Source organism: Perna viridis, chromosome 7, assembly GCF_037379345.1.
Source record: "Perna viridis isolate PV_CMFRI_1.1 ecotype Kerala chromosome 7, ASM3737934v1, whole genome shotgun sequence".
Lineage (NCBI taxonomy): Eukaryota > Metazoa > Mollusca > Bivalvia > Mytilida > Mytilidae > Perna > Perna viridis.
The window spans coordinates 40283626-40309293 of NC_142451.1; the positions used below are offsets into that span (position 1 = coordinate 40283626).

General features: G+C 33.2%; 1 protein-coding gene across 2 annotated transcripts; it reads right to left on the reverse strand.

Moving 5' to 3' along the window:
• Positions 1 to 293: 293 nt before the first annotated feature.
• Positions 294 to 24438, reverse strand: LOC148612691 (polypeptide N-acetylgalactosaminyltransferase 5-like). Of its 2 annotated transcripts, none has more exons than XM_088594345.1 (12): positions 24351 to 24438; positions 21138 to 21750; positions 15872 to 16025; positions 15167 to 15333; positions 10239 to 10403; positions 8776 to 8983; positions 7918 to 8035; positions 7015 to 7203; positions 6318 to 6446; positions 5692 to 5787; positions 3249 to 3377; positions 294 to 2818 (listed from the first exon to the last, which is right to left on the reverse strand). In XM_088594345.1, the coding sequence occupies exons 2-12, from the start codon at positions 21685 to 21687 to the stop codon at positions 2690 to 2692; spliced, it is 2034 nt and encodes a 677-aa protein (XP_088450471.1). In that variant the 5' UTR covers positions 21688 to 21750; positions 24351 to 24438; the 3' UTR covers positions 294 to 2689. The 2 variants fall into 2 exon arrangements, with proteins under 2 accessions (XP_088450471.1, XP_088450470.1); XM_088594344.1 differs by lacking the exon at positions 8776 to 8983 and adding an exon at positions 9150 to 9363.
• Between the last annotated feature and the right edge of the window lie 1230 nt (positions 24439 to 25668).

The window sequence follows — 25668 nt, forward strand, 5'->3', positions numbered from 1 at the left end:
CATAATTCTACAAGCTAGAACAAATTTATAAATACAAAGAAATTGTGTTTTAACGTAGTGATCACGCCAAACCCTATTTGAAACCGACCCCTTTGATTAAGCAAGGAAAAACGCAAAATTAACCTATTGGTGAACTATCCTTTAGAAGAAAAAAAACAGAATAAATAATAGTAGTTTTATTTGATAAGTTTCTATTTAATTAATAAACTATCAGATAATTAAAAAGAGCATTACCGATGTAGCAAATTATGATAAGAGGTGATCGTAAATGGCCATAGAATAAAATGTAAGAATTCAAATTGTCCTTTATTAAGCACAATTTCAAGAAACATGTTAATTATTATGAGTATATTAACCTCGTGCATTAAAGCTAACCTCGAGTAACCGCTGATCTGTCATAGTTGCCGACGTAAGCTATAGGCTATTGAACTAAACTTAGTGTGAGCTCTAGTTTCTGATAAAGGAGTATTAATTCCATAAATCAAGCATGGTTTTTTTCTAGAGATTACCTGACAGCAGGTAAGTCTTACGGTACAAGAAAACATTCTAAACATATAAATATCTATACATTCTGGGCTGATTTTGCTGATGTCTCATGAATTAGTCTTGTTAACTCATCTGAATATCTAACATCGCCTACATAACTTAGTGCGTTACGTTAAGAAAGTTTATTAAAAAATTTGAATGGAAAATTTACTTTATTCATGAACTGCGAGAAGCTGTGATAGACAGGTTATCATATGTTCAATTTTGAAAACATCATTAGGACTCCTTCATTGGTTCGGGTTTTTAATCATTTATCCAATATTCATTAGGTCACATAAATGATTTTAGAAAAATAGGTCAAATGACTCGTATCTTAAATCAATCAAGGCATAGCCTTTCAATTATCAGTATATCAAACAAACAGCCCTTCACATTATACATCTTCAGTATATGGGTCTTGGAAAGTTTTTCTATTGAAGGCTGCGTGAAGGTCTGATTAATCTTTGTCAAAGTGTATATATATATATATTCATTCTAAAATTACAGTCATGAAAAATTACATGAATGAGTTGAAATAAAAAAAAACTTGAATACCTTTTTCTAAAAGTACCGAACATTCATCGGGGCGTAACATAACAATTTTTAGGGTAATCAGTGCTTACAGAAATAGAAAAAAAATGATTAAATAAAATGCCCATAACATTGTGTGGCGGCGTTCAGGTAATCACTTTTTGTCAATGGTCTGTAGAGAATTTTAGAGATTGTTTAATTTACTTAAGGAATCGTATTATTATTATCATCATTATTACAATAAAATTGGTCTAAATCAAACCCGAATAAACTGGAAATCATGGACACTTTTTTCACAAGCTCCGAACAACGTCTGACGTTCCGAACTCACTCTAGACGCATCCAACCCTCCCATAAAATGCAAGAATCTTGCAAAGATGGGGAAGGGCGAATGATTTTACGCGACGTTATCAAGTTGTCAAACGACGTTGATTAATGTCCGAGAATTTCGATAGGCCTGTCTGCAGCGATTAGGTTTCACTAACCACTCCCGGGTCAAATGGCCACCCCCTATGTAGTACCAAAAACACACTGAACCTAGACATATGCATTGTAAGTGCATTATTTGTGTGTATTATGATTACAAGTAGTCAAATAAAGCTGAGAATGTGTACTTTAAAATCATATGTGTAATTAACTACAAAAGTAAATATTGTTTACATGTGTGAGTAATTTGCCTCCATGCTGTCAGTTAGCAGAACAGGTAAAACTGTGGATTTTCAGTATTATTTATTCAAGTAAATTTTGTGAAGAATTTCTACAATCATCGTACCATTAGCATAATGATTTTGGAAGCCTTATTTTCCAAGCTTCACAACGGTATGCAACTTTAAGATGTCATTTGTCCTGGGAATTCACAGTGAGACTTTGAAAATTACTTTTTTAACATGTAAAGTAATGGAAACGTTAGAAGTGGTTAGTGAGACCTTAGTAGGAGAGAAAACAAACGTCTGCTGCTGCGTGGAGCTTGACTTTTTTCAATCCTTTCGTGTCAATTGAAATTAGTTTTGAACCTAAATATAAATCAAACATTTGTTTAAAGCTAACAAAGTCTACAGTGCAAAAGGGGTTCGGATTAGATAGGTTTCACTTTACTATTATTTACAGTGAAAACTAATAATAATACTATAAATATCATGATTGTCATTGTTATAATATAATAAACATCATCAATTTCATTAATGTTTATTTACTTGTTTTTGTGTTGTTTTATTCATAAATCGTTATAATATCGTATTCAACTTCCATGGCATAAGTATGGATGCATGAGATTTGTACGACAAAAATGGTATGTGAAGGTAAACAGTGTCTTAGATGATAAAAACAATTTAATGAAAAGGTCGAGTAAAACATCGGAAAAAAATATGATATAAAAACTCTCAAAACAAACCAAATATATGCATATTTACAAAGAAAATGAAGCTCTCAAAAATATCTAGCTCACACATGATAGATTTATTGAAATGCTCTTAACTTAAATTTTAAAAACATTCTTTCACATTGCAATATCACAAAAAAATAATACATATTGCACAAGCACACGAGTTTTTTCTACATATAAATAATACACATACTTTCATAATCCAATTCATAAATTATTAATTTATTAATGTTCCCTAATACTATACGATCATCACATCATTTTCCTGGTCCATGTCCACTGCTGCTGCAACACTTGCCTACACTGCCTTAAAGCTAATGTTCGTCTATCTGAGGTAAGTTCTAAACACAGGTCCCAAAATTTGAGCTTTATCTGCTCTGCCTGAAAAATATAGTGTAAATTGGACTATACTTTTGCAACAGGATGCACCTAGAAAATATTGTTGGTGTAGTTGATTCACGACATATTGTATCGTGTTACACATTTCACCTCTGATGTAAACAAGTCACGAGAAATGACACAAAAATTTTTCAAAGACAATCATAACAACTTTGCTTAAGAAACATGTTTATTTTTATTTAAAATTAATGATCTACTAAAATCAGAAAAATGATTTGAATTATAAAAATTAGGATAATATTTTACATTCCAAAATGACGTCTACAACCTGATGCATTATGGTACCTTACAAACTACATGCAATGCAGGAAAAATTGAAATTAAAATTTTCTAAATTTATCATTTGTTGAGAACTACTTCTAGCTGTATGTTCCCTTGGTATCCGTGTGCAACACTGATAAAAGACTGTTACCTCGGTATATTCCCATATTTGTGACGTTGCCTTGTTACAATGCCTGAGGAAAATCTTCTCTTTGTCTGATATGTAGTCTAGACACAAATCTTTCTTCCCAATCTCCCCGTCAACAGTAAATCTAAAAAACTAGAATAAGGAAAGACCTTTCTTAACCTATCATTAAACAACTGGTATTAATTATTTGATAGAGTAATCAAGGGAACCAAGGTTATAGCGGTAATCAAAAGAATGTAATCCAGGGACAAAGACCAGACATGGAAAACAGACATGCACAACAAAGAACATATAGTAACTAAAATCCTACATACGAAGTAACAAAAGCGAATGAGCAACTCGGACAACATGGAGCAGGTGCACCGGTAGGGTAAGCGTCCTCTGCTTTTCTAGAAACACCCACCGAGTTGCTCATAAAAAGTCAAGTCCGGGGTAGACAAACGAGGAAAGGAAAATTAGACTCGTTGAATAAATCAGTTTTCATGGTGCAGATGGATACACCATAATGATCCACGAGTTCATGATGACGACCATAAAACTTCTGTAGTGATGACTTCAATCTTGTATCAACATAACCCTGTTCCAGAAGCCTATTTGTTAGAGTTCTAGCGCGATACAAAAAGTCTGCGTAGTTTCGGCAAGCTCTGGCATAACTTATGAGTTGTGATATGAACACTCCATACGCAGGTGCTGAAGGGATGTTGTCACAGATGAAAGGAAAGTTGATAATTTTGAATGAAAAGTCATCACGTTTGTCGTAAAGTTTGGTCAATAGTTTTCCTTTACCATCGATTTCTAAGTGTAGGTCAAGATATGAGGTCGACTTCACAGTGTCTGTAGTAACCTTTATCTCAAGTTCTTTGGAGTACATGCGATATATCAAATCCCCGAAATTATGATTGTTTAAAGATAATTCGTCATCAATATAGCGGAAACTGGATTAAAGGACCTAGCTAAACGATATTCTTTTTTTCGGATCAGAACAGCTATAAAGTCATAATTTGTTCCCATTGGAATGCCGACCGTTTATTGAAAAACACGTCCACCACATTGGACAAATATGTTGTCGATCAAATATTCCAGGATTTTGTGAACATTTTCCTCTGTATATTTGGAAGATGATTTGGAATTATTTCTTACAAAGTATGAGGAATCTCTACCAAGAACTATATATTTGTATCTAGGTGTACCATCTTTTTTGGAAAAAACAACAATGTATAATGTTTTTAAGTCGGGATTTTAACTGAGTATGGGGAATTGAGGTATACAGTGTTGAAAAATCATAGGTATTAATGCTATTTAATACAGATAATAGTCTTGAACTGATTGTCTCCAAAAGATCTTTTTGGATCGAATCGAATTGATCTATTCGATTTTTTTTGGATCCACATTGAATTAATACCACTACGGGAGTAACAAGTATTGTGGTAGGACTGTAGACCCTCTTTGCCCGTGGTGAGTATAGAAGTTAAAAGAAAGAGGTTTGGTGGTACATTTTGCAGATCCAGCTATGAAACGTTGTTTGTATGGATTCTTGTGGAGTTTAGGAATCCAGTACATAGACGGTAAATCATAATCATCGTCCTTGGTAGAGACCAAAAGAGGATAGCACAGATTTATGGTCTTCTACGATCTCTTCTTTGGAAAGTGTGGTAGCAGTATAGGTCTTATCACTGCTATTATTTTCCACACCTACCTCTGATAATAAACATTGGATGTAAAAGGTTTTGCAGACAAAAACAATGTTGTGTTTGGGCTTTGTCTGCTGGTACGACAACATATTTGTCCTTTATAGTATACAACGTTTTTGAACTTGCATACCACACGTCTCATTAGGATAAAATATATGTTTCAAAATTGTTGGGAAAAAGAAATGGTATGATATTGTAAATGTATTCACAAACATCCTAACAGGAGATTTAACTAATACACTAAAAGACGCCCAATTTAACTTTACATTTTGAGTATAAACTTTCTACAAATATTTACAGCCAGTAACAATATGCTGCAGATGATAGCAATGCTCTTCTTTCGATTGAATAACTTTTACCATATGGCCTGCCTAAGAGTGTTAACTAGAGAAATGACAAGAAGACTAAAATATGTATTCAAATCAGTGTCTGATGGGAAGTTTAATCTCCTCTCATAGTTTTTTTTTTTTTTATTTTATTATTTTTTTTTTTTGTAAATCGGTGGAAATCAACTATATCCACTAAATGAGGTACACCTAGGGTATGGGACATAACTCTTACAAATCATTGGAACGTTTGTGTAAAACACTTTACATCAATCTCATCTAAGCATCAAAGTAACTTGGAATAGTTTCATTCTATTTCAAATGAAAGCTAAATAGGCTTTGGTGAAATTAAATTTGTTGCAAACATATCACTGATTTCAAGAATTATGTGCCTTACCCCAGGTCTACTTACTTAAGTTACTAACGTACCTGATTTCCAGCAAGTCCATGACAAGGTTGCCCAAGCACTTCTGTCATTTTCCCCATAGAATCCACACAAATTGCATTCACCAGCTTACTTTTCAACTTCAAGGAAAACAATAATAAATTCTAGGGAATGCAATACGGGTTTTTCCAAAAAACGAAATCAGAAGAATATGTATTCAATATGTGGATACAATGCTTTCAATTCCAAATAAATCCAAAGGAATCTAAAGAAAAATTTACTGAAAAACAAAATATGTTGCGATGTTGAATTTGTTTGCGATAAATTGCAAATGACTTGATTGTCAAATTCACTTTTTCAATAAAATGAAAAACAAATTGTATGAAGTAGTAAATAAACCTTCTAATTTTTATATTGGCCGGACAAAATGCAATGTTTTCTTTTCTTCATATTTTATTTGACTGTTCCGTACATGCTGCAATGTAACTTATGATTTCAAAATTCGATTTAGACAACATAGGATAAGGATTTATATAATGCATATGTTATAATCATTAAAAGAATGAAACTTAAAATGAAATGGATATTTTAGCATTGTCATAGTCTTGAATTATCTTTTTCTACATTGATTATGACGGACTCTATATAAATTGGAAAATTCAATACCTACCTCCCCAGTATAAACAGCTTTCTTTGGCATCTTTATATCTGGGTATACGTTCTTTACATACCAGTCAAACGAATGGCATTTTAACTTTTCTCGTAATGCTTTTCGTGCAGAAACATCGCCATAGTTGCCCTATAATAAAATATGTGTAACAGACAACTCGGAAGATAAAGAAGGTAGACCTAGGGTAAGGGACATAACTCTTGAAATCAGTGATATGTTTGTATCATATTCAATTTCACAAAAACCTTTTTTTTTTGTATATTTTTTTTTATTCGTTTTCTCGGAAAGAGATGAAATCAGTCCAAGTCACTTTGATGCTTACATGAGATTGATGTAAAATAATGAATACAAACGTTCCAATGATTTCTAAGAGTTCTGTCCCTTACCGTAGGTCTACCTCCTTAAAATAAAACTAAGTTTTTTATTTGATTTTTGCTAATTACACAATGCGTAAAACATTAATATTTCAAAATAATTATTGGTCCAGTGTTTAACCAAAGCCAAACAAGTATGAGCTTTTCAAGGCAGACGCCATTCTTAATTTTGCATGCAAAATGCCACTTTTTCAAGATGTCACTTTTTTAAGATGATTAATGAACAAAACATTTTAAAATTATTTTTGAAGAGTTAAAATCTATTTTAATTGCAAATTTGTCAAACCAAAACCATCAAACAGGAAATTGTTGCTTTAACATACCAGGTTAAAATTTAAAGTCTCATAGTAGTAATATTTATAATCGTCCATCCATACTTCCGCCACCCTTACAGCATTATGTCGGAGAACCTCGAAGAATGATTCCCCCCATTTATACGGACTTTCTGACCGGAATACGTGGGCAACTGCTGAACATGGATGGATTTCCAAACTTCCACCACACATCCATACCTAAAGCGGGAAATTTGGTTCCTAAATAAAACACAGCTGCTAACAGTCAATAGCTCACATAAATATCTAATGCAAATACACAGCAAATCACCATGAACACAGAAGCGTTTTTTTATACAGTTAGAACACGGCTGTTGTTTCTGAGACAGAAGAGGAAATATACAATTTATTTGCAAATTTTCAATGATGATATGTTGCGGAAAGGTACGATCGATTGTTTTACTGACTTTTAATTGAGTTTATCACACTCTCAAAAAAACCTGATTACATTTGTAATCATGTTTTCAATAATCAATTCTTTTTAGTTTTAAGCCTATTTTCAATGTGACGTTATTAAATGCCTTTTCTCTGTGGTAGTATATGCAATTTCAAAACATTCTATGTTGAATTCTACTAATCTACAATATTTTGTTTTAGTTAGGTATACATATTTAAGATGGTGCAGTGCCGTTGGTTACCAAAATATGTATAGAACATTGACAAGTATATATGCATATTTAATCTATGATTTGAATAGCATATCCATTCAAAACAGTTGCTGAACCATGACATTGGAGAAATAAGTCTGGATTGTGTGTGTGTGCGTGCGTGTGTGTGTGTGTGTGTGTGTGTGTGTGTGTGTGTGTGTGTGGTTGCAGTTTTTATATGACATTTTTTGGTTGTTATCACTTTTATTACATCTTAAAATTTGAATAGAATTTTAAAAGTACTCACACGGAAGGATATCTCTAAGTTTTCACCACCCCAAATATTCATGCCTTCGTCGTACGTTCCTATCTTAGTGAAAAACTCCCTGGATATTGTGAATAAACCCCCTGCAATCGTTGGTGATCTGAAGGTTTAAATAAAAACGCTAATAATGGCATTCAATTTTGTATATTTTATTCGTTTTATTCTTCTAATTCTCGTTTACATACTTTTACCACCTTTTTTTATAAATGTTTTGAAATATTAACTGAACTATCGATACATTTAAAAAGTCATTTCTCTAGTACCAACGCTCCAACGCCGCAAACAGTTCTATCATAGTTTTTTTAATACTTTTCTAATTTTGTTTATTTAAATGCCACTGATATGAAAGTATGTTAATTCGCCTTAGTATTAATACTCAAAGACATTGCTCTTAGATCATTCACCTTTATGTGTATTAAAATGTCTAAAAATAAATTTGTTTGCGGATATATGGTCTAACTAAAACTGAAATTTATTGGAGTTAAGCTTGTAGTATATGTTATTAACAAAGCTGGCTATCTATCACTACATATTGATATACACCTTGGCAATGGAGAACAGAAAACGGAAACGAGAGGAAACGCATGTTTACCATTAAAAGACATGAACAACAGAAGGGAGAAAAACAATGCATTAATCCGAGAGCAAAATACTTATTATAACATTCCAAATCACAAGCAAATGTTTAAAGGGAACAAAGTTAGTTTGGGAGTCAAAATGTCAAAGAATATTCCAAACACCAACAGTTACTTTGAAAAGAGGAAACAAGAATTAAGAATTGACCTACTACAGAGCAAAGATTAGAGGTTCACTACGGGACTTTTAAAGCAGGGAACAAACTTGACAGCCAAAGACGGCGTTGTAGATGGGCGTGATATGGTATCCCATATGAACCCCATTTCATCTATTCTGAATCCACCAACAGCTATTACACCACGGCTCATGCCCTGTGTGACGGCAAACGAGTCTTTCGAAATCATAGGAATATGTGGCGCTATCGCTACAGTAGGATCCGAGTTAACTCGGTCAAGTAGTGGTTCCAGCCAGCCTATATATGAAATGAAATCAGCTTTTGTTTACTTTGCTACTTCATACATTGCTTGATGTGTTAAAAGTATTGCAAAATAAACAATTCGTCGATCTTTACAGCATACAATATTAATATAGTAGGTCTATTTTGTTTGGGGAAACTGTACCTTGCAGTCGATACTCACTTCATTGGATTTGCTGTAAAAACATTCTGACGTTTATCTCTTGGAATATTGTTCCAGTTAAAGGCCAGTTTATCGATGTCAAAACCACCTACAGCTACAAGAGCAGCGACGGTTTTTTGTGACGCGAATGTTTTTTCGTCTATAAAAGGAATGAGTGGAGAAACAAGTACAGTAGGATCAGACTTGACTCTATCTAAAAGTGGTTCTAACCATCCTGAAACGAGATACAGCGAAACCAATCAATCACCAAAGCCTGTCTGTTATACAGTTACTTACAAATCGGGTCACTTTAGAGAAAAGAATAAAGTTCAATCTTCTCCAATTCAAGTTTAGAAAATCAAAAAATGCCAGAAGTATAGATAGGAAAATATTTCTCTGTCACGACAATAACTGTAATATTGGTACCACTAAATACATCTACTAACACATCTATAATTTTTGGAGATTAACAAAACAGTTAACACTGAGATATCATTGTTCGTGAATAAAGTTCTATTAAGTACCAGTTCACACAAAATACAGCACTGCCAATGTTAAATTGGTTCATGGTGTAGAAAAACCCACCAAACAAACAATGCTTTTTCAGTCTACATATGCTACATTTTCACATAGCGATAACAATTTCTTTAATCAGATCTGCACTTTCAGAAAATCATACATTTGTCCCCCACTAAAATCAACCAAATGAAAGCAAATCAAATACGATAACTCTTTCAACGTTCCAAATTCATGTACAATATTTATAATTTTTATTTCAAAAGACTGGTTATGTGATCAGTAGCTGTTTCTGAACAAGAAAAAAACTGAATTTGGTGGGTTTATGATATTCATGAATCACCTTCTGTCTGATTTTTATAAAGACTGCTACTTAAATGGTTGGTTTCACTGTATCTCATTTCTATAGGTTCTTCCTTATCAAAATATTTCAACGATATTCTTACTGTTTGAAAACTTTCCAGTATAGATGTATGGAAATCTAAGCTTTACTGGAATATCAGATTCGGGGAGAGGGTAAAAGTAGGTCAAAATGATCTGTCCGTTCTTCTTTGTCTGTATTCAAAAACTAGAGGTTCAAAATGACTATTTTACCTGGAAAACATTCTACGTGAGAGTCGAGAAAAGTCAGTGTGTCCCCTGTAGAGACTGCATATCCTAATAGTCTAGCTCGGACTAAACCCTCTCGCTTTTTTGTATGGAGAACTTTTACCTTCTTCAATCTTGCCATGTAGTTGTCCAATGGTTTCTTTAAGTGCTCTATAGAAAAGACAATATAACAATAGTTAACAATCACTCTTACGGGGTGGTGGATCGTTAAAAACGATGCGAACCATAACAATAAATAAAATAAACGTTTAAATATGTTTAACATCACCAGAAGATGGTAAAATTTAAATTGAATATTTCGGATAACAGATATCCTTCCTCAGCATAAAACTCAGAAAACTATATGAGCATAAAACTCACAAAACTTAACGAGCATAAAACTCACAAAGTTCAAGATCAAAACAGATTCAGAAGCTGAATAGCGTGCGCTGTGGATGATTGTACCTTTATCAAAGGCTCACAGAAGCAACTGATGAGGAGCCTGAATGAAAATAACATAATGGGCTCCTAAATCAAATAAATGTGGCACGCTAGAAAATGTCATTGACAAAATAAAATCAGATATCAAACACTTAACCAACAACTACATTCCATCTTTCTTTAACATTACGCCCGATGAGAAAAAAGCAACACAGTCGTTGAAAAACCGTGACGATATAGTTATAAAACCAGCAGACAAAGGCAGCGCCATAGTAGTTATGGATAAAAATAACTACATCTCAGAAGCTACGCGTCAACTTTCTGATGAAAGATTTTATAAAAAGCTACCCAGTGACCCTACTAAATCTTTCAGTGAAAAAATTACTTCAGAACTGAACAAAATGTTCAAGGACGGCAGCATTACAGAAGAACAGTTCGAATACTTAAAACCAGAGGATCCAAGACCCAGACGTTTTTACCTTCTACCTAAAATTCACAAAAAGATATCCCTGGACGACCCATAGTTTCTACTAATAGTCACCCAACCGAAAAAATTTCTGAATTTGTGGATTACCATCTCCGACCCCTTGTTCAAAAGCTCCCGTCATATTTAAAAGACACCACGGACTATCTGAGGAAAATGGAATCAATGAATCCTTTACCTCCGGAAACACTTCTGGTCTCCCTTGATGTCACTTCACGATGACGGTATAGAAGCCTGCAGAGAAGCTTGGGAATCACGAGATATTTTGGACCCCCCCCTTACCGACTGCCTAGTTAATTTACTCACTTTAGTTTTGAAGTGTAACAACTCCACTTTCAACGACGAACACTACCTTCAAATCAATGGTACAGCTATTGGAACGAAAATAGCTCCTTCGTATGCTAACATCTTCATGGGTAAATTAGAAAATCAAATAATCTCAACATCTTTATCGAAACCCCTCTCTTGGTTTCGATTCATCGATGATGTTGACATGAAATGGACTGAGTCGGAACAAAATTTAGACAATTTTATTACACATGCCAATAATGTTCATCCATCAATCAAATTCACCCATGAAATTTCTGACACTAAAATCATATTTTTGGATACTACTACGTTTGTAAAAGACGGGGAAATGTCCATGGATCTTCACAGCAAACCAACTGATAGTCACCAATACTTATCCCCCAATAGTTGTCATCCAAAACATTGTACTAAAAGCATCCCATACGGTCAGGCACTTCGAATTCGGCGTATTTGTTCTTCTGACGATACCACCAACAAACGTCTAGATGAACTCCGTGGTCATTTGTTATCGCGTGGCTATAAATCAACAGATATAGATCGGGGATTTGAACGTGCTAACAAAATCAGCCTTAAAGATCTCCTCGAGTACAAACCTAAGAAAAAGAACAAAAGGGTCCCTTTTGTACTTACGTACCATCCAGCCTTTGGGAAACTCTCGCAGTTACTGCATTCAAATTGGAAAGACATTCAAAAACATCCCAAGCTCTCCAAGCTCTTTCCGGGGGCCCCGGTCCTGGCATTCCGTAGACCGAGGAGCCTAAGAGATGCTCTAGTAAGGGCAGAGATTTCATCTCAGTCTAAACAAAATACAACGGGCCAGTGTCGACCATGTGGAGATAAGAGATGTAAGACCTGTACCCAGATGTTGCACACCAAAACTTTTAAAAGCTACTGCACTGGAAAGGAATTTGCCATTTTTTGCGACGTAACTTGCAAAACCGAAAATACCATATACCTTCTCCAGTGCCGATGTGGTATGCAGTACGTTGGCGAAACAGAACAACCTTTCAACAGGCGTATGAATGGTCATCGCGGTAACTACAAATGCAAACCAGACCTCCCTCTGAGTCGCCATCTTAGATCTGCCGGACACACCCAGGAGGATCTCCACAACATTGTTGTGACGATCATAGAACATAATAAAAACTGGTCAAAATGTAAAAGAGTATCTCGGGAAAGCTTTTGGATGAAGAAATTGCAAACAACTTCTCCTGATGGAATTAACGAGAAAAAATAATTCATTTTTAGGACTTGGATCTGAGGCTGGTACAGCACTACTTGCTATACATCAATACGCCGTACTACTATATTTGAACTTTTTATTTTTTTAAATTGTTTTCCACAGTTAATTGTAACTTTGATAAAAAGACCCTCTTTGTTATTTTCATTCAGGCTCCTCATCAGTTGCTTATGTGAGCCTTTGATAAAGGTACAATCACCCACAGCGCACGCTATTCAGCTCCTGAATCTGTTTTGATCTTGAACTTTGTGAGTTTTATGCTCGTTAAGTTTTGTGAGTTTTATGCTCATATAGTTTTATGAGTTTTATGCTGAGGAAGGATATCTGTTATCCGAAATATTCAATAAATTTTACCATCTTCTGGTGATGTTAAACATATTTAGACGTTTATATATATATATATATATTACGGTGCTACATATGAAACTAGAATCGACGTCACTTAAGAAGGCAGACCTAGGGTAAGGGACATTACTCTTGAAATTAGGGATATGTTTGTATCATATCAAATTTCACCAAAATCTTTCAGCTTTCCTTTGAAACAGAATGAAATCAGTCTAAGTAACTTTGACTCTAACATGAGATTGGTATAAAATGGTGAATACAAACGTTCCAATGGTTTGTAAGAGTTGTGTCCCTTACCCTAGGTCTACCTCCTCTTAATAAGTAATACAAACTGCAAGATTATGTTATAGATAGAGCAACAAGTACATTGCAACCTACAATTGTTTACAAATCACAAAACGAATTCTCCTGAAAAGTCAAATTGTACAACCCTATGAAATCATATTCCACCATCACAATGTATATATAGACATATTTACTGCCAAACGTCGAATTCAAATATACTTACAGGTAAGTACTTTTCTATCAACAGAGCATTTTGAACAATTTTATGTTTATCTTTTGTCTGCATTCTATTGCAAGAGAATCACCATAAATATTTTCTTGAAACTATCAAATTTTTTTTTAATTATACTGCTAAACTAATATTGATTTTTTTTTAAATATTTCACATAAGAAATGTCAAGAAAGACAATTCTAACTCGAAATTATAATTTCAAGAAAACTGCTGTCCTTTCCAATAGCCAATCAAATAAAATAAATTAAAGTATTCCAAGCAATAGTAAGTTGACATGTCTCATGTGCGTACTTCTATTTAATTACTTTATCTATCGGTTTCTTATTACAATTAATTTGAAAGATTAGCATGCATGTCTTGTTAATGGATCAATTGTAATATTGTAGTCGATAGGCTTACTTTAAAAGATAAAAAACTATTAAACTTAAAACTTGCTAAAACTACATATAGGTTTACTTTTGTTAAATTCTTATGCTTTTTGAAAGCAGGCATGGAACTTTTACGAGAAAAACACAAATCGTAAAATTACAAGAGATCAAATTGTTATAAATAGGGGAAATTGTAATGTCTTCATTGCATCCAAAATAAAAATTATCAATTAGGTTTTAAACATAGGCGGATCTTGCTTATGAAGCTAGAAAACGTAAAAAGGTATGTCTAAAAAAACTAAGCGAGGACTATATTTCAGTAAAAACATATACAAATTCGTTGTTAAGTTTTGTATTTTTAGCACAATAGACATAAACGGATATGGTGAAACGCAACAAATGCATCAGCGTATAACTTAAGTTGCACTCCTATGAATCATGCAAAATGTTATTCATAGGTGAAATGCTTAAATATTTTTTTTATTTTTGACATTTTGTTTAAATTGCCATAGTGAACAGAACTTAATATTTGGTTTTTCATATAATCCGTGTTGTTAGGAGATAAAAATTGTATAGAATGCAGAGAAGATTTCAAAATTAAGGAGATAACTCTGTAAATGATACTCAAATACAATAGAATCTATTGGATTTTCAATGTTGATTATCTTCTAAGAGCAGACAGATTGGAGTAAATGATTACACATTTCATAAATAGACCCATAAAACAACTTAATTACAAAAATAAAAATATGTAGCCTTTTTGGGGGTGTATCATATTTTACAGATTTTGCATGATTCTTAAAAGACTACTACTTTAAAAATGAATATGAATCTTATTTTCACTTTTTTAGGAAAAACTATCTTGGCCCCCTTCGCAAATATCTTAACATCACTGTTAAATGAGATTTTTCTCCCTTTAAAACAAAAAAGTAATCCTCTGGTTATTTCAAGTCAAAAGATAGTAATAAATTCCAAAATTGGTAACATGAAAATTAAAGATGGTGGGCCCAAATAAAATTACATATGACAAAGGGGGTTTCCGGCAAGTAAATTCTCCAATCCCTCGATCTTATGACGTTACAACGGAATTTGGCAATAAAATTGGAACGAGAATCGACCGTACAAAGCAGCTCCGAGACTAATAGTTTTTGTGAACATAAATGTGTTTTGACATTTCAAGTCTCGCATGTCAGATATTAAGCAGATAATTACTCGTAATTATGTACAAACCCATGTCTGAGAAATCATCTACCAGGATAATTTCATGTATAAGATGAGGTGGTGATCTGTTGAGGACACTATGAACAGTTCTCAGTAGGACAGACCAGGCTTCGTTGTGAAGACAAATTATTACACTGGTGTTTGGAAGGTCTGATGGATATGTTTTGGCTTGACATCTTAAATACAAACAATATATTTATGCAGCGAATTGTCGATGTTTTATATTTAAATCAATTAAGGTCAATGATTTAATTTTACGTTTGCTCAGTTTTTTTTAAATGCTAAACATTTAATGAAAAACTACACATTTTTGTCGATTGTTGATTTTTCGCAAAAAGTTTGATACAAATATATCAAGTCATCACCTACTGTCAAATGTCATGTAATATAGAAATTAGACAGTTTTCAACATTTCGAATTTGAACCATAATTTTTTTTTATATCTTATCTATCACTACATATTAGGAGTAAACATTGGATTTTTATGAGTGTTTAAGATAAATCAGTTCTTGCGTTTTTCGCTGAAATTCTCTATATGACTATTTAACTCGCCACTCTTTTTCTGCGCGGTCTTATTTTGTAAAGATTTTGTTTCGTCCCCTTTATTGTACCCCGCAAACCAATACGGATCACCTTGTCGGTGTATTGTATTGCTTTTATGATATGATTTTAGTAGAAATCAATTTACTGGTAAAAATCTATTTCGTTACTTACTCAGGGGTCCTGATGTCCACTAAACGTCTGTGGTATGATATCATATCACTAGCATATTGATTGAAAGCGTTACGTTTGAAGAGTTTATCGTATTGTTCTCTTTTCTCATGACTTAATGCTGTTCTATTTATCTTTACAGGGTTTCCCATTTCACCTAGAGAAGACAAAAAATTCTTTTTGATTTAAAAAATGACGAAGAATTTCGTTCATACCAATTACAGTTGCACGCCGGGCAATAAAAGAGTAATCAAGGGAACCAAGATTCTAGCGGAATTAAAAGAGTAATCAAGGGGAACCAAGGTTATAGCGGTAATCAAAAGAATGTAATCCAGGGACAAAGACCAGACATGGAAAACAGACATACACAACAAAGAACATAAAGTGACTAAAATCATACATACAAAGTAACAAAAGTAAATGAGCAACTCGGACTCCACTAAAAACTGGGAGCATGGACCAGGTGCACCGGTAGGGTAAGCGTCCTCTGCTTTTCTAGAAACACCCGCCGAGTTGCTCATAAAAAGTCAAGTCCGGGGTAGACAAACGAGGAAAGGAAAACTATGACTCGTTGAATAAATCAGTTTTCATGGTGCTGATGGATACACCATAACGATCCACGAGTTCATGATAACGACCATAAAACTTCTGTAGTGATGACATCAATCTTGTAGCAACATAACCCTGTTCCAGAAGCCTATTTGTTAGAGTTCTAGCGCGATACAAAAAGTCTGCGTAGTTTCGGCAAGCTCTGGCATAACGTATGAGTTGTGATATGAACACTCCATACGCAGGAGCCGAAGGGATGTTGCCACAGATGAAAGGAAAGTTGACAATTCTGAATGAAAAGTCATCACGTTTGTCGTAAAGTTTGGTCAATAGTTTTCCTTTACCATCGATTTCTAAGTGTAGGTCAAGATATGAGGCTGACTTTACAGTGTCTGTAGTATCCTTTATCTCAAGTTCTTTTGGGTAGATGCGATGTATCAAATCCCCGAAATTAGGATTGTTTAAAGATAATACGTCATCTATATAACGGAAACTGAGATTGAAGGATCTAGCCAAATGATATTCTTTCTTTCTGATCAGATCAGCTATTTAGTCAGCCTCATAAGAGTGAAGAAATAGGTCAGCAAGTAAAGGAGCACAATTTGTTCCCATTGGAATGCCGACCGTTTGTTGAAAAACACGTCCACCACACTGGACAAATATGTTGTCAATTAAAAATTCCAGCATTTTGTAAACATCTTCCTCAGTATATTTGGAAGATGATTTGGAATTATTTCTTACAAAGTATGAGGAATCTCTACCAAGAACTATATATTTGTACCTAGGTGTACCATCTTGTTTGGAAAAACAACGATGTATAATGTTTTTAAGTCGGCATTTTAACTGAGTATGGGGAATAGAAGTATACAGTGTTGAAAATCATAGGTTTTCATGCTATTATATTCAGATAATAGTCTTGAACTGATTGTCTCCAAAAGATCTTTCGAATATTTCAGGAATGTAATCCACGGACAAAGACCAGACATGGAAAACAGACACACAAAACAAAGAACATAAAATAACCAAATTAATACATACAAAGTAACAGAAATAAATGAGCAACTCGGACTCCACTAAAAACTGGGAGCATTTACCAGGTGCACCGGGAGGGTAAGCGTCCTCTACTTTTTAAGAATCACCCACAGAAATGGTGGTACAGATCACACAAATCTAACTGAAATATTATCAATGATAAAGTTACTTGCATTAGATATTTTAAACTGATCAACAGTACTTTTAAATTTATATCGTTGTATCTCGTAATAATTGATAAAACTGGAAATGTATCGATAGCAGCGGCGAAGGGATAACGGGTGGGTGTTAGATGCGTATTTTTAATTACTGGATGATAACTTTGATGAACATAACCTTAAATGTGAGGCATGGATGAATTTGTATGCAGAATATTGCATTAATTTTAACAAATTATTTTCCAGTCAGAAGATTAACTTTGAAGAAATATGATTGAAAGATTGCTTTTTTCATTTTTGTTTTCGCAGGTTTATCTTTCCATTTATTTAATTTTTTTTCTGTAATTTGTTCTGTACAATTTTGTTTCAATCAATTTTCGTTTTAATGCGAGTGTCTTTCACAACATAATAAAAGACGTTCATTTTATTTTTTTTTTTTTATTGTTTTTTTTTTTATTTTATTTTTATTTTATTTTTTTTTTTTTTTTGACGTATTTGAATCATCCTACTGTTGTAGTTTCGATATTTTATTTTGCCGATATTCAAAACGATGACTGTATGTTTCTGAATATGTAATTCAAATAACCAACTCATAAAAATCGTACATGTGATAGTCCAGTCAAAATAAAATTTCACCTTAAAAATTGTTTCTTGCCAATCATGGTTCTCCGTGATGAAAATTTAAGCATAGAGGAAAATGTTAAGGCACAATTTACGCTGGTGCAGAGACATTTTTCCATTTATTGCGCTTTTGATTTTGCCAGAATATGATACTTATTTTATAAGTGCATTCTTCCCTATTTTTTCTAGTCATTCCTTTCAGTTTTTTTTTTTTTTTGTATTGAAAATACAATGTATCTCAGGCCTTAAAAAATGTTGCTAGAAATAGGGTCAATTACTAATATTCATAAAGTCATTATAATGAAACATGCATATATATATGTCAGTGCAAAAAATACATGTGCATGAATCAAGGAAGTTGACATAGCGGAAGGGTTATCAATAAAAAGTTCATTCGATCATGACAGAAACCCCATCTACAGTCATGAAATCAATTGTTTTAATTCCGATCTATAGCATTATGTCCCATATATACTCAGAAAAAAAAGTCTTAAAAATAAAGATGCAATAAACCCTACCCTTCCGTAACTACAGTCTGTATTTTTTTAGAAAACCATTCATTCATCTCTCACTTATATCAACCAAATAAAGAAAGATAACTCTTGTAAAGTGTCGATTCATACATAATCTATATATTTCATCTCTAAAGAGCAACAAACGAATGTCAAACTGAGACTGGCTAAGTGGTGTGTAACTGTTTCTGAAAAAAAAGTGTTTTGGGGGGAAAGTGACATGCATGTATCATCTCCTATCTATTGTTATAAAGACTCATCTGTTACATATCACCACTCGAAGGAGTGGTAGTCTTGTTTAAGTTTATAGGAAGTTAGTAAGCATCTGGTAAAGTATAAATTATCATCGGAGAAGAACAAGGTGTTAACTCGAAATTTTATCAATAATGTAAATTATTGTCGGGGATATCCTGACGTTCTATTTCCTTGCATTATAAGCTGTGCCGTATGTAAATTCGAGAATAAATAAACGGATTTTTTTGTAGTAATTTTATCAGAGGAAATGTAAAAGCATTCTGCAATCATGACAATTAAGTGTCAATCTCTGTTAGATCAGGCAGTGGCTGAAACATGATATGGAAAAAAACATTTTGAAAGTTTAATTTGACTAGTTGCACCATCAGAAACAAGGAAAACAGACACGATTTTCCATATTATGTTGGGAAATCGAGTTATAATTTCATTGAAATACACTGAGAACGAACATTTCAAGGACAGTTAACTCAGTCAAAATCCTCATTTGTCTAACATTCTATTGAAAATTTTCTGAGCAGAGATCAAATAATGGTCTTTTCGAATAGAGAAAATCAGAGATGGGTCCAATTGCTTTCAATGTAATTGATTAAATTACAATTACTTTGTCAAATTTATGATTAAATTAAATTAATAATTACAGCATTTCTGAAAGTAATTGCTGAAAGAGTAATCAAGGGAACCAAGGTTACAGCGGTAATCAAAAGAATGTAATCCAGGGACAAAGACCAGACATGGAAAACAGACATACACAACAAAGAACATAAAGTAAATAAAATCATACATACAAAGTAACAAAAGTAAATGAGCAAATCGGACTACACTAAAAACTGGGAGCATGGACCAGGTGCATGATTACATTGGCAAGTAATCTGATTACGATGAATTTGCAAATAACTATGAATTAATTGAAATGTTTGGAATATTTTTGCTTATGTTCATGTTATTTGTATTTTTCATGAGGCCTTAAATTCTTTGAATTAATAACAGGTAATATTATTTTTAAAGTATAGTAGAAGATCAACCTTCACCAATTTATTAAACCACATAGTTCTTTAAAATATATATAAGTTCAATGTAACATTTTGTGACTTTCACTTGAATTTTTAAAAACAATTGCACTTGATTCATATACGGTTTTTACTTTTTATATTAAATTCATTAAAACAATTGTACAGGATCTTTTGATAGCTCTTCAAACATTTTTTTCATTAGAATAATTATATATTTTTTTTACTTGTTGGTATTGAATTAACATGTTGTAATATATTCACAAAAAAGAAGAAAAAACAAATGAAAAATTTACACAAAGAAGCATTGAATGCTTAACAATCATTTAACTCTTGTTGTTGTTGACATAATTCATTATCCATAGATATCGTTTGAGGCTTTGATATTTCCATTGTAATCATAAAGTAATCAGAATTACAGGGTATTTTGAAAAGTAAATGATTAAATTAAAGTACATGTAATCAAATTTTTGATTGATTAATGATTACAATGATTACTTGAAGAACTGTAATCAAATATAGCTGATTAATAATTACAATTACAATTGCCCCATCTCTGTAGAAAGTATCCTTTAGTGATAATACATTTTCAGATCGGTACGATTTTGACATGCATGTTTCAGATTTTTTTTCCATTCTGCCTGATTCTTACAAATACTTACACTTAAAGGTTACAGTGAACCATTTTCACGAAAGAAACTTATAATAAAAATATAAATATTCAATAATAAATACATATATAAACGTTATTTAAAGGAAGAGTAAAAATGATGTGCAAATAGTAAGGTGACATTTTCGTCTTTATTTCATACACCTGTTTCAACAGTTAGGTTTTTACAGTAGAGCAGCAACATCTATAGGCTACGGACGTTACAAATACGGGCATGCTATCAAATTATACGGTATCAGCCAATTACCAATAGGTGCACTTGAACTATCATCATTTATTTCTTATTAACTTAAGCTGCTTAAATAAAACTAGAATTTTGTATATATTATCTGCGTTGCCTTACTATTAACTGTTATTTCTATATACCTTTTTTATCCTTCTCTTGGTTTTCGAATTTTGAATCTTGATAAAAGAATTGATTAATTTCACTCACAAAATATACAACATAATAGCTTCATACCTTACCTGGCGCATTCTCGGGTGCCACATTATCTAAATGTTTTAATCTTTCCCATTCGCTACCTGGTGGCGCGTAATAATTTTCTACTTCAATATCTTTCTTAGGTTCCATTTCCAACTTGTTTGCATCCGGTACGGGTGGGTTCATTTCTACAACATTGTCTTTTACCTTCATTTCAGAGTCGATTTTAGGTGGAACAATTACCTCTTCCTGACGGACTGGATCATCTCCTTCAACTTTATCAAAATTGTGTTTTATTCTCTTTATCTGTTCTTTATGACCTTTAATCCTCAACTGTTTACTATCAAGATTCGCTCTTCTGTCCTGTTGGCTATGGTTTTGAGCGACAGCCGGATTATGTTGTTCAATCCTTTGATTCGCGTTTTTGAAATGATCTTCTAACTCTAGTCTTTTCTGATACTCCAGGCTCTCCATGATAATTCTTCTACTGACATTATCTTCATGGAACATAAGAATCATCAGCGTGATTCCAAACCATATCAGAGACACACCAAACACAGTCACGAAGAAGGAATATTTCGTTATTCTACTCATGGCTAATTATCTGGTGCCATTGATATTTATGACTTGCTCTGGTTTGCCGCTTTACTCGTAGAACTAAAAATATATAAAATGGTCAATTTGCATCGTTCTCTAGACACTTACGTGGTAATTATCAAGAATTGCAAATCTTTGTTAAGTGTCAGTATCTGTAAGAATCAGGCAGTGGGTGAAACATGGTATAAAAAACACCATTTTGATCATTTAATTTTATTATTTTCACCATCAGAATCAAGGAAAACAGACAAGATTTTCCATATCATGCTGGCCCATTGAATTACAATTTCATTGAAACATTTCAAGGGCAGATAACTCTGTCAAAAACCACATTTTTCTTAGATTCTATTGAAAAATTTCAGAGCAAATCCAATGATGCAGATATCAAATAATGGTCTTTTCAAACGGAGAACGCATCCCTGAAAAATATTTTATTGTCAGATCGGTGGTGTTTTGACATCCATGTTTCTGATTTTTCCCATATTTCCTGATTCTTACAGGGACTGACACTTAAGAGTGTAGCTACTTGTTTCTTTGGAAAATTAAGCTCTGAAAAAAAAACCTTTACTGCATATTAATGGCTTGTATTGTCAGATCTTCTGAGTCATAAGGAGAATTGTGAGTCCGTTGAGAGGTTAGACTCTTTCGTTCACTTCTAATTCAATTAAAACTAGATCGGGAAAATGCGTTTTAGCCCAAATAAACAGAAAGTAACGGGCACTAATAAATATTTATACATTTCAATATTTGTTTTAGAATTCCCCTTTTTGCTCATTCATTTGACTCCTACACCTCGATCTCGTGTCAAGATGCCATTTCTGATAAAATTTTGTATTTCCGTTACACGTTATCAATGAGTACATTTAATATAAAACAATCAATGCATTGCATTTATTGCTAGTTATGATAAACTACACATTGAAATTCATTACCGATTTTATTGCAGAAATATTGGTCTAATTTATTCATAAACTTGACGATTTTTAAAGAGAAATGACAATAGCATCATTGTGCAATCGGTAAACGGTGACAATTTGGAATTAATTTCCGACACTCAACAAGAGAGAATGTTATAAAATAGTCGTTATATGCTCCGACATAAGACAGTGTGCAAGACCTCCCGGGACAAGCACAATTAAAACATGGGTACTTGAAGCAGGGGTTCAATAGGTTATGAAGGGTAATTACAAAATTACCGAACTGGTAAATTCTAGGCAACAGTCAAAAGGAATATTCAAAAAGGAAAGTCCATACAACAAATGGTAATATCAAGGGAAAACCCGAAAGGTGAAAACCGCTTATTTAAAGGAAAATCGAGTGGAAGCATGTTGCTTATTTACATTGTATGCAATTTTTACCAATGAAGGATGGCCACAAATAAACACAAAAAAGAGGCTCCCAGGAGCCTGAACCGCTCACCTGATTTTTTCAAATGCAATAACTCTTGCAAGAAGTTGTCTGACAATTTTCACTCAATGAAGACTTAGGTAGGACTTATCATAAGGATCATTTCATCAATTGAAAGTTCCTTTCTATTTATCATAGTTTTCACATATTGGCTTGAAACTGCTAAAACATCATTGTTTGCCTTTCAAGGGTAATAACTTATAAAAAGGATCATTTCGGAAAGAATTCGGCTAAACCTGGCAGTTTTGGAAAAGTATAAGAAAAACTTATGATCCCTTTGTTCTATTTCTAGTAACCGCGGCCATGTTTATTTCGACGGATCAAAAATTCCCACATCCGATTTATGCAGGAAACCCTAAGGAATTTTCGTACTAAGTTTGGTCCTTATTTGTCAGGTAGCTTCAGAGGAGACATTTTTGAAAGAAATAACTTTTAAAATAGGGCAAGGACGTGAAAAAAAGGCAATAACTCCAACATAGCTTAACAGATTAAAAACAAAAATTTTATCACAAATAGATCTCATCGTGTTGAACATTTTTATCTGGTAGGAATTTTGCTAAACCTAACCAAATTGGAGATATATGCAAAAAACTGTCCGACCCCTATCTTCTTTTTTTAGTAACGGCGGCCATGATTTTCTACGGATCAAAAAACCCCACAACAGTTCTATGCAGGATACACCAAGGAACATTGTAGTGTCAGAGGAGAAGAGTTTTGAAAAATTATTAACGACGACGATGGACGCCAAGTGATGGCAATAGCTCACCTGTCTTTTGCCCAGGTGAGCTAAAAACTAGAATATTTTAAAGTTTATGGCATTGAAACCTGAAATGTGATTCCATAGTACAAGGTAAATTAAATGTGATAGTTATATATATGAGAACAAAACATGCTCAATTTTAATAACTTCAAATCGTATCACAGCAATGAAGGGCAATATAATTTTAATTCGCTTATGGAAATATAGGTTGTTTCTTCTAACTTCTTTATGTCCCAATGGTGATTTTTATCATATTAGATTTCTGCTGCATTCTATTCATTTGTATTTTAACGATAATCTTTGTTATAATCCTATCATTTTCGGTCAAAGTAGAACATGTGTTTTCTCTATCCATAAACATTGCTGATCACCACAAATAGTTATACAATGGATTAAATATATTCCTTTGATTTCGGAGTCATTATCAGCATGTTATTTTATTTTTTTACATTTTCTAAGATTAGAAATGGTAGAAATTTGAAATACAACTGACCTTTTATAAGTTATTTTCCATTTTAGATTTTCTTATCCCTTTGACGATAAAGATAGTTTGACACGTGTGCAATATACATCGATAGCCACAATATGTTACACAAATTCATTTTGATGTTTTAAACAAATCGTCTTAAAATCGATCTACTCATTGTAGACGAAGTGCAAATCAAGGACTTTTTATTGTTATTAAAAAAAAAGCGGCAAGGAAGTCGAAATCGATATTCGGATGCTCATATATTTGTAACTGCATACTGGATATCACTCTGTCTTGTGTTTAGAATTCAACTGCTATAAATTCATCATGCAATCGTCTCTTCTTCTAAAAATTAAGTGACTATGAATAAAATTTATGTCGTGACAACTTCTGCTTCTTATGCCTTTTACTCGTTGATTTCACAAATGGCAATGCCAGCAAATCTCCCGAAAACTAGAATTATTTGTTAAGATAACTTTCTTCCAATTCGTCCAATCTCTAGAACTTGCACCCGTTGTCCGTACACAGCCTTGTATATAAAGTACACTGGTTTATATACAATGGTAATTGTAAATGGGTGAATATAGAAAGCGCCATGCACGAAATAATCCTTGTAATTCAATAAAAACCTGGTATTCTTTGTCATAAAGAAAGTAAGTAAAAGTTAAATTCGATGGCCCCTTCCGGCAATCCGTATAAAAGAATTTCTATATTCATATTGTTAAGTGCAAGTTTTTTGTAAGAATCAGGCAAAATGGGAAAAAAATAGAAACATGCATGCCAAACCCGTCGATCTAGCGATATATTTTCACTAAATGCTTTCTTTATTTAAAAAGACACTTTTTTACCTCCGCATCACTGGATTTGCTTAGAAATTTTTCAATAGAGGGTTAAAAAATGTATTTTGTACAGAGTTCTATGTCCTTGGAATGTTGATTTTCATTGAAATTAAATTAAATGAAATTAAAATTGAAGTTACCAAAATAAAATGGAAAATTTTGTCTTTTTTCTTTTATTCAGATGATGCAAATAGTTAAATTAAATTTCAAAATGGTGGGTTTTTTTTCAAACCATTTTCCACCCACTGTCCTATTCTTATAGATACTGACACTCAACTGGTGATTTGGCATGACCGGCTCCTGACACGGACAATCCGGCCATAAATTTATAATGGAACCCAGGCTATCATTAGCTCATTTTTACCCAAATTTTGCAGACAATTAATTATCAAAATTTCACACCCCACTCCTGGACTCGCTTGATCCGGCATTGTTAAATTTTCCATATTCCATAACACTTTTTCAATTAAGCATAATATCACGAATACTGAAACTCGATTCGC

Bases quoted from the DNA above. Each gene is read 5' to 3' on its own strand.
- LOC148612691 (XM_088594344.1), bottom strand. From the start codon at position 21,687: ATGAGTAGAATAACGAAATATTCCTTCTTCGTGACTGTGTTTGGTGTG. The intron at 10,404-15,166 runs GTTTGTACATAA...TCTTTTCTATAG, and splicing joins AGATGATTTCTCAGACATGG to AGCACTTAAAGAAACCATTG. The intron at 6,447-7,014 runs GTATGTTAAAGC...ATTTTATTATAG, and splicing joins AGACTTTAAATTTTAACCTG to GGCAACTATGGCGATGTTTC.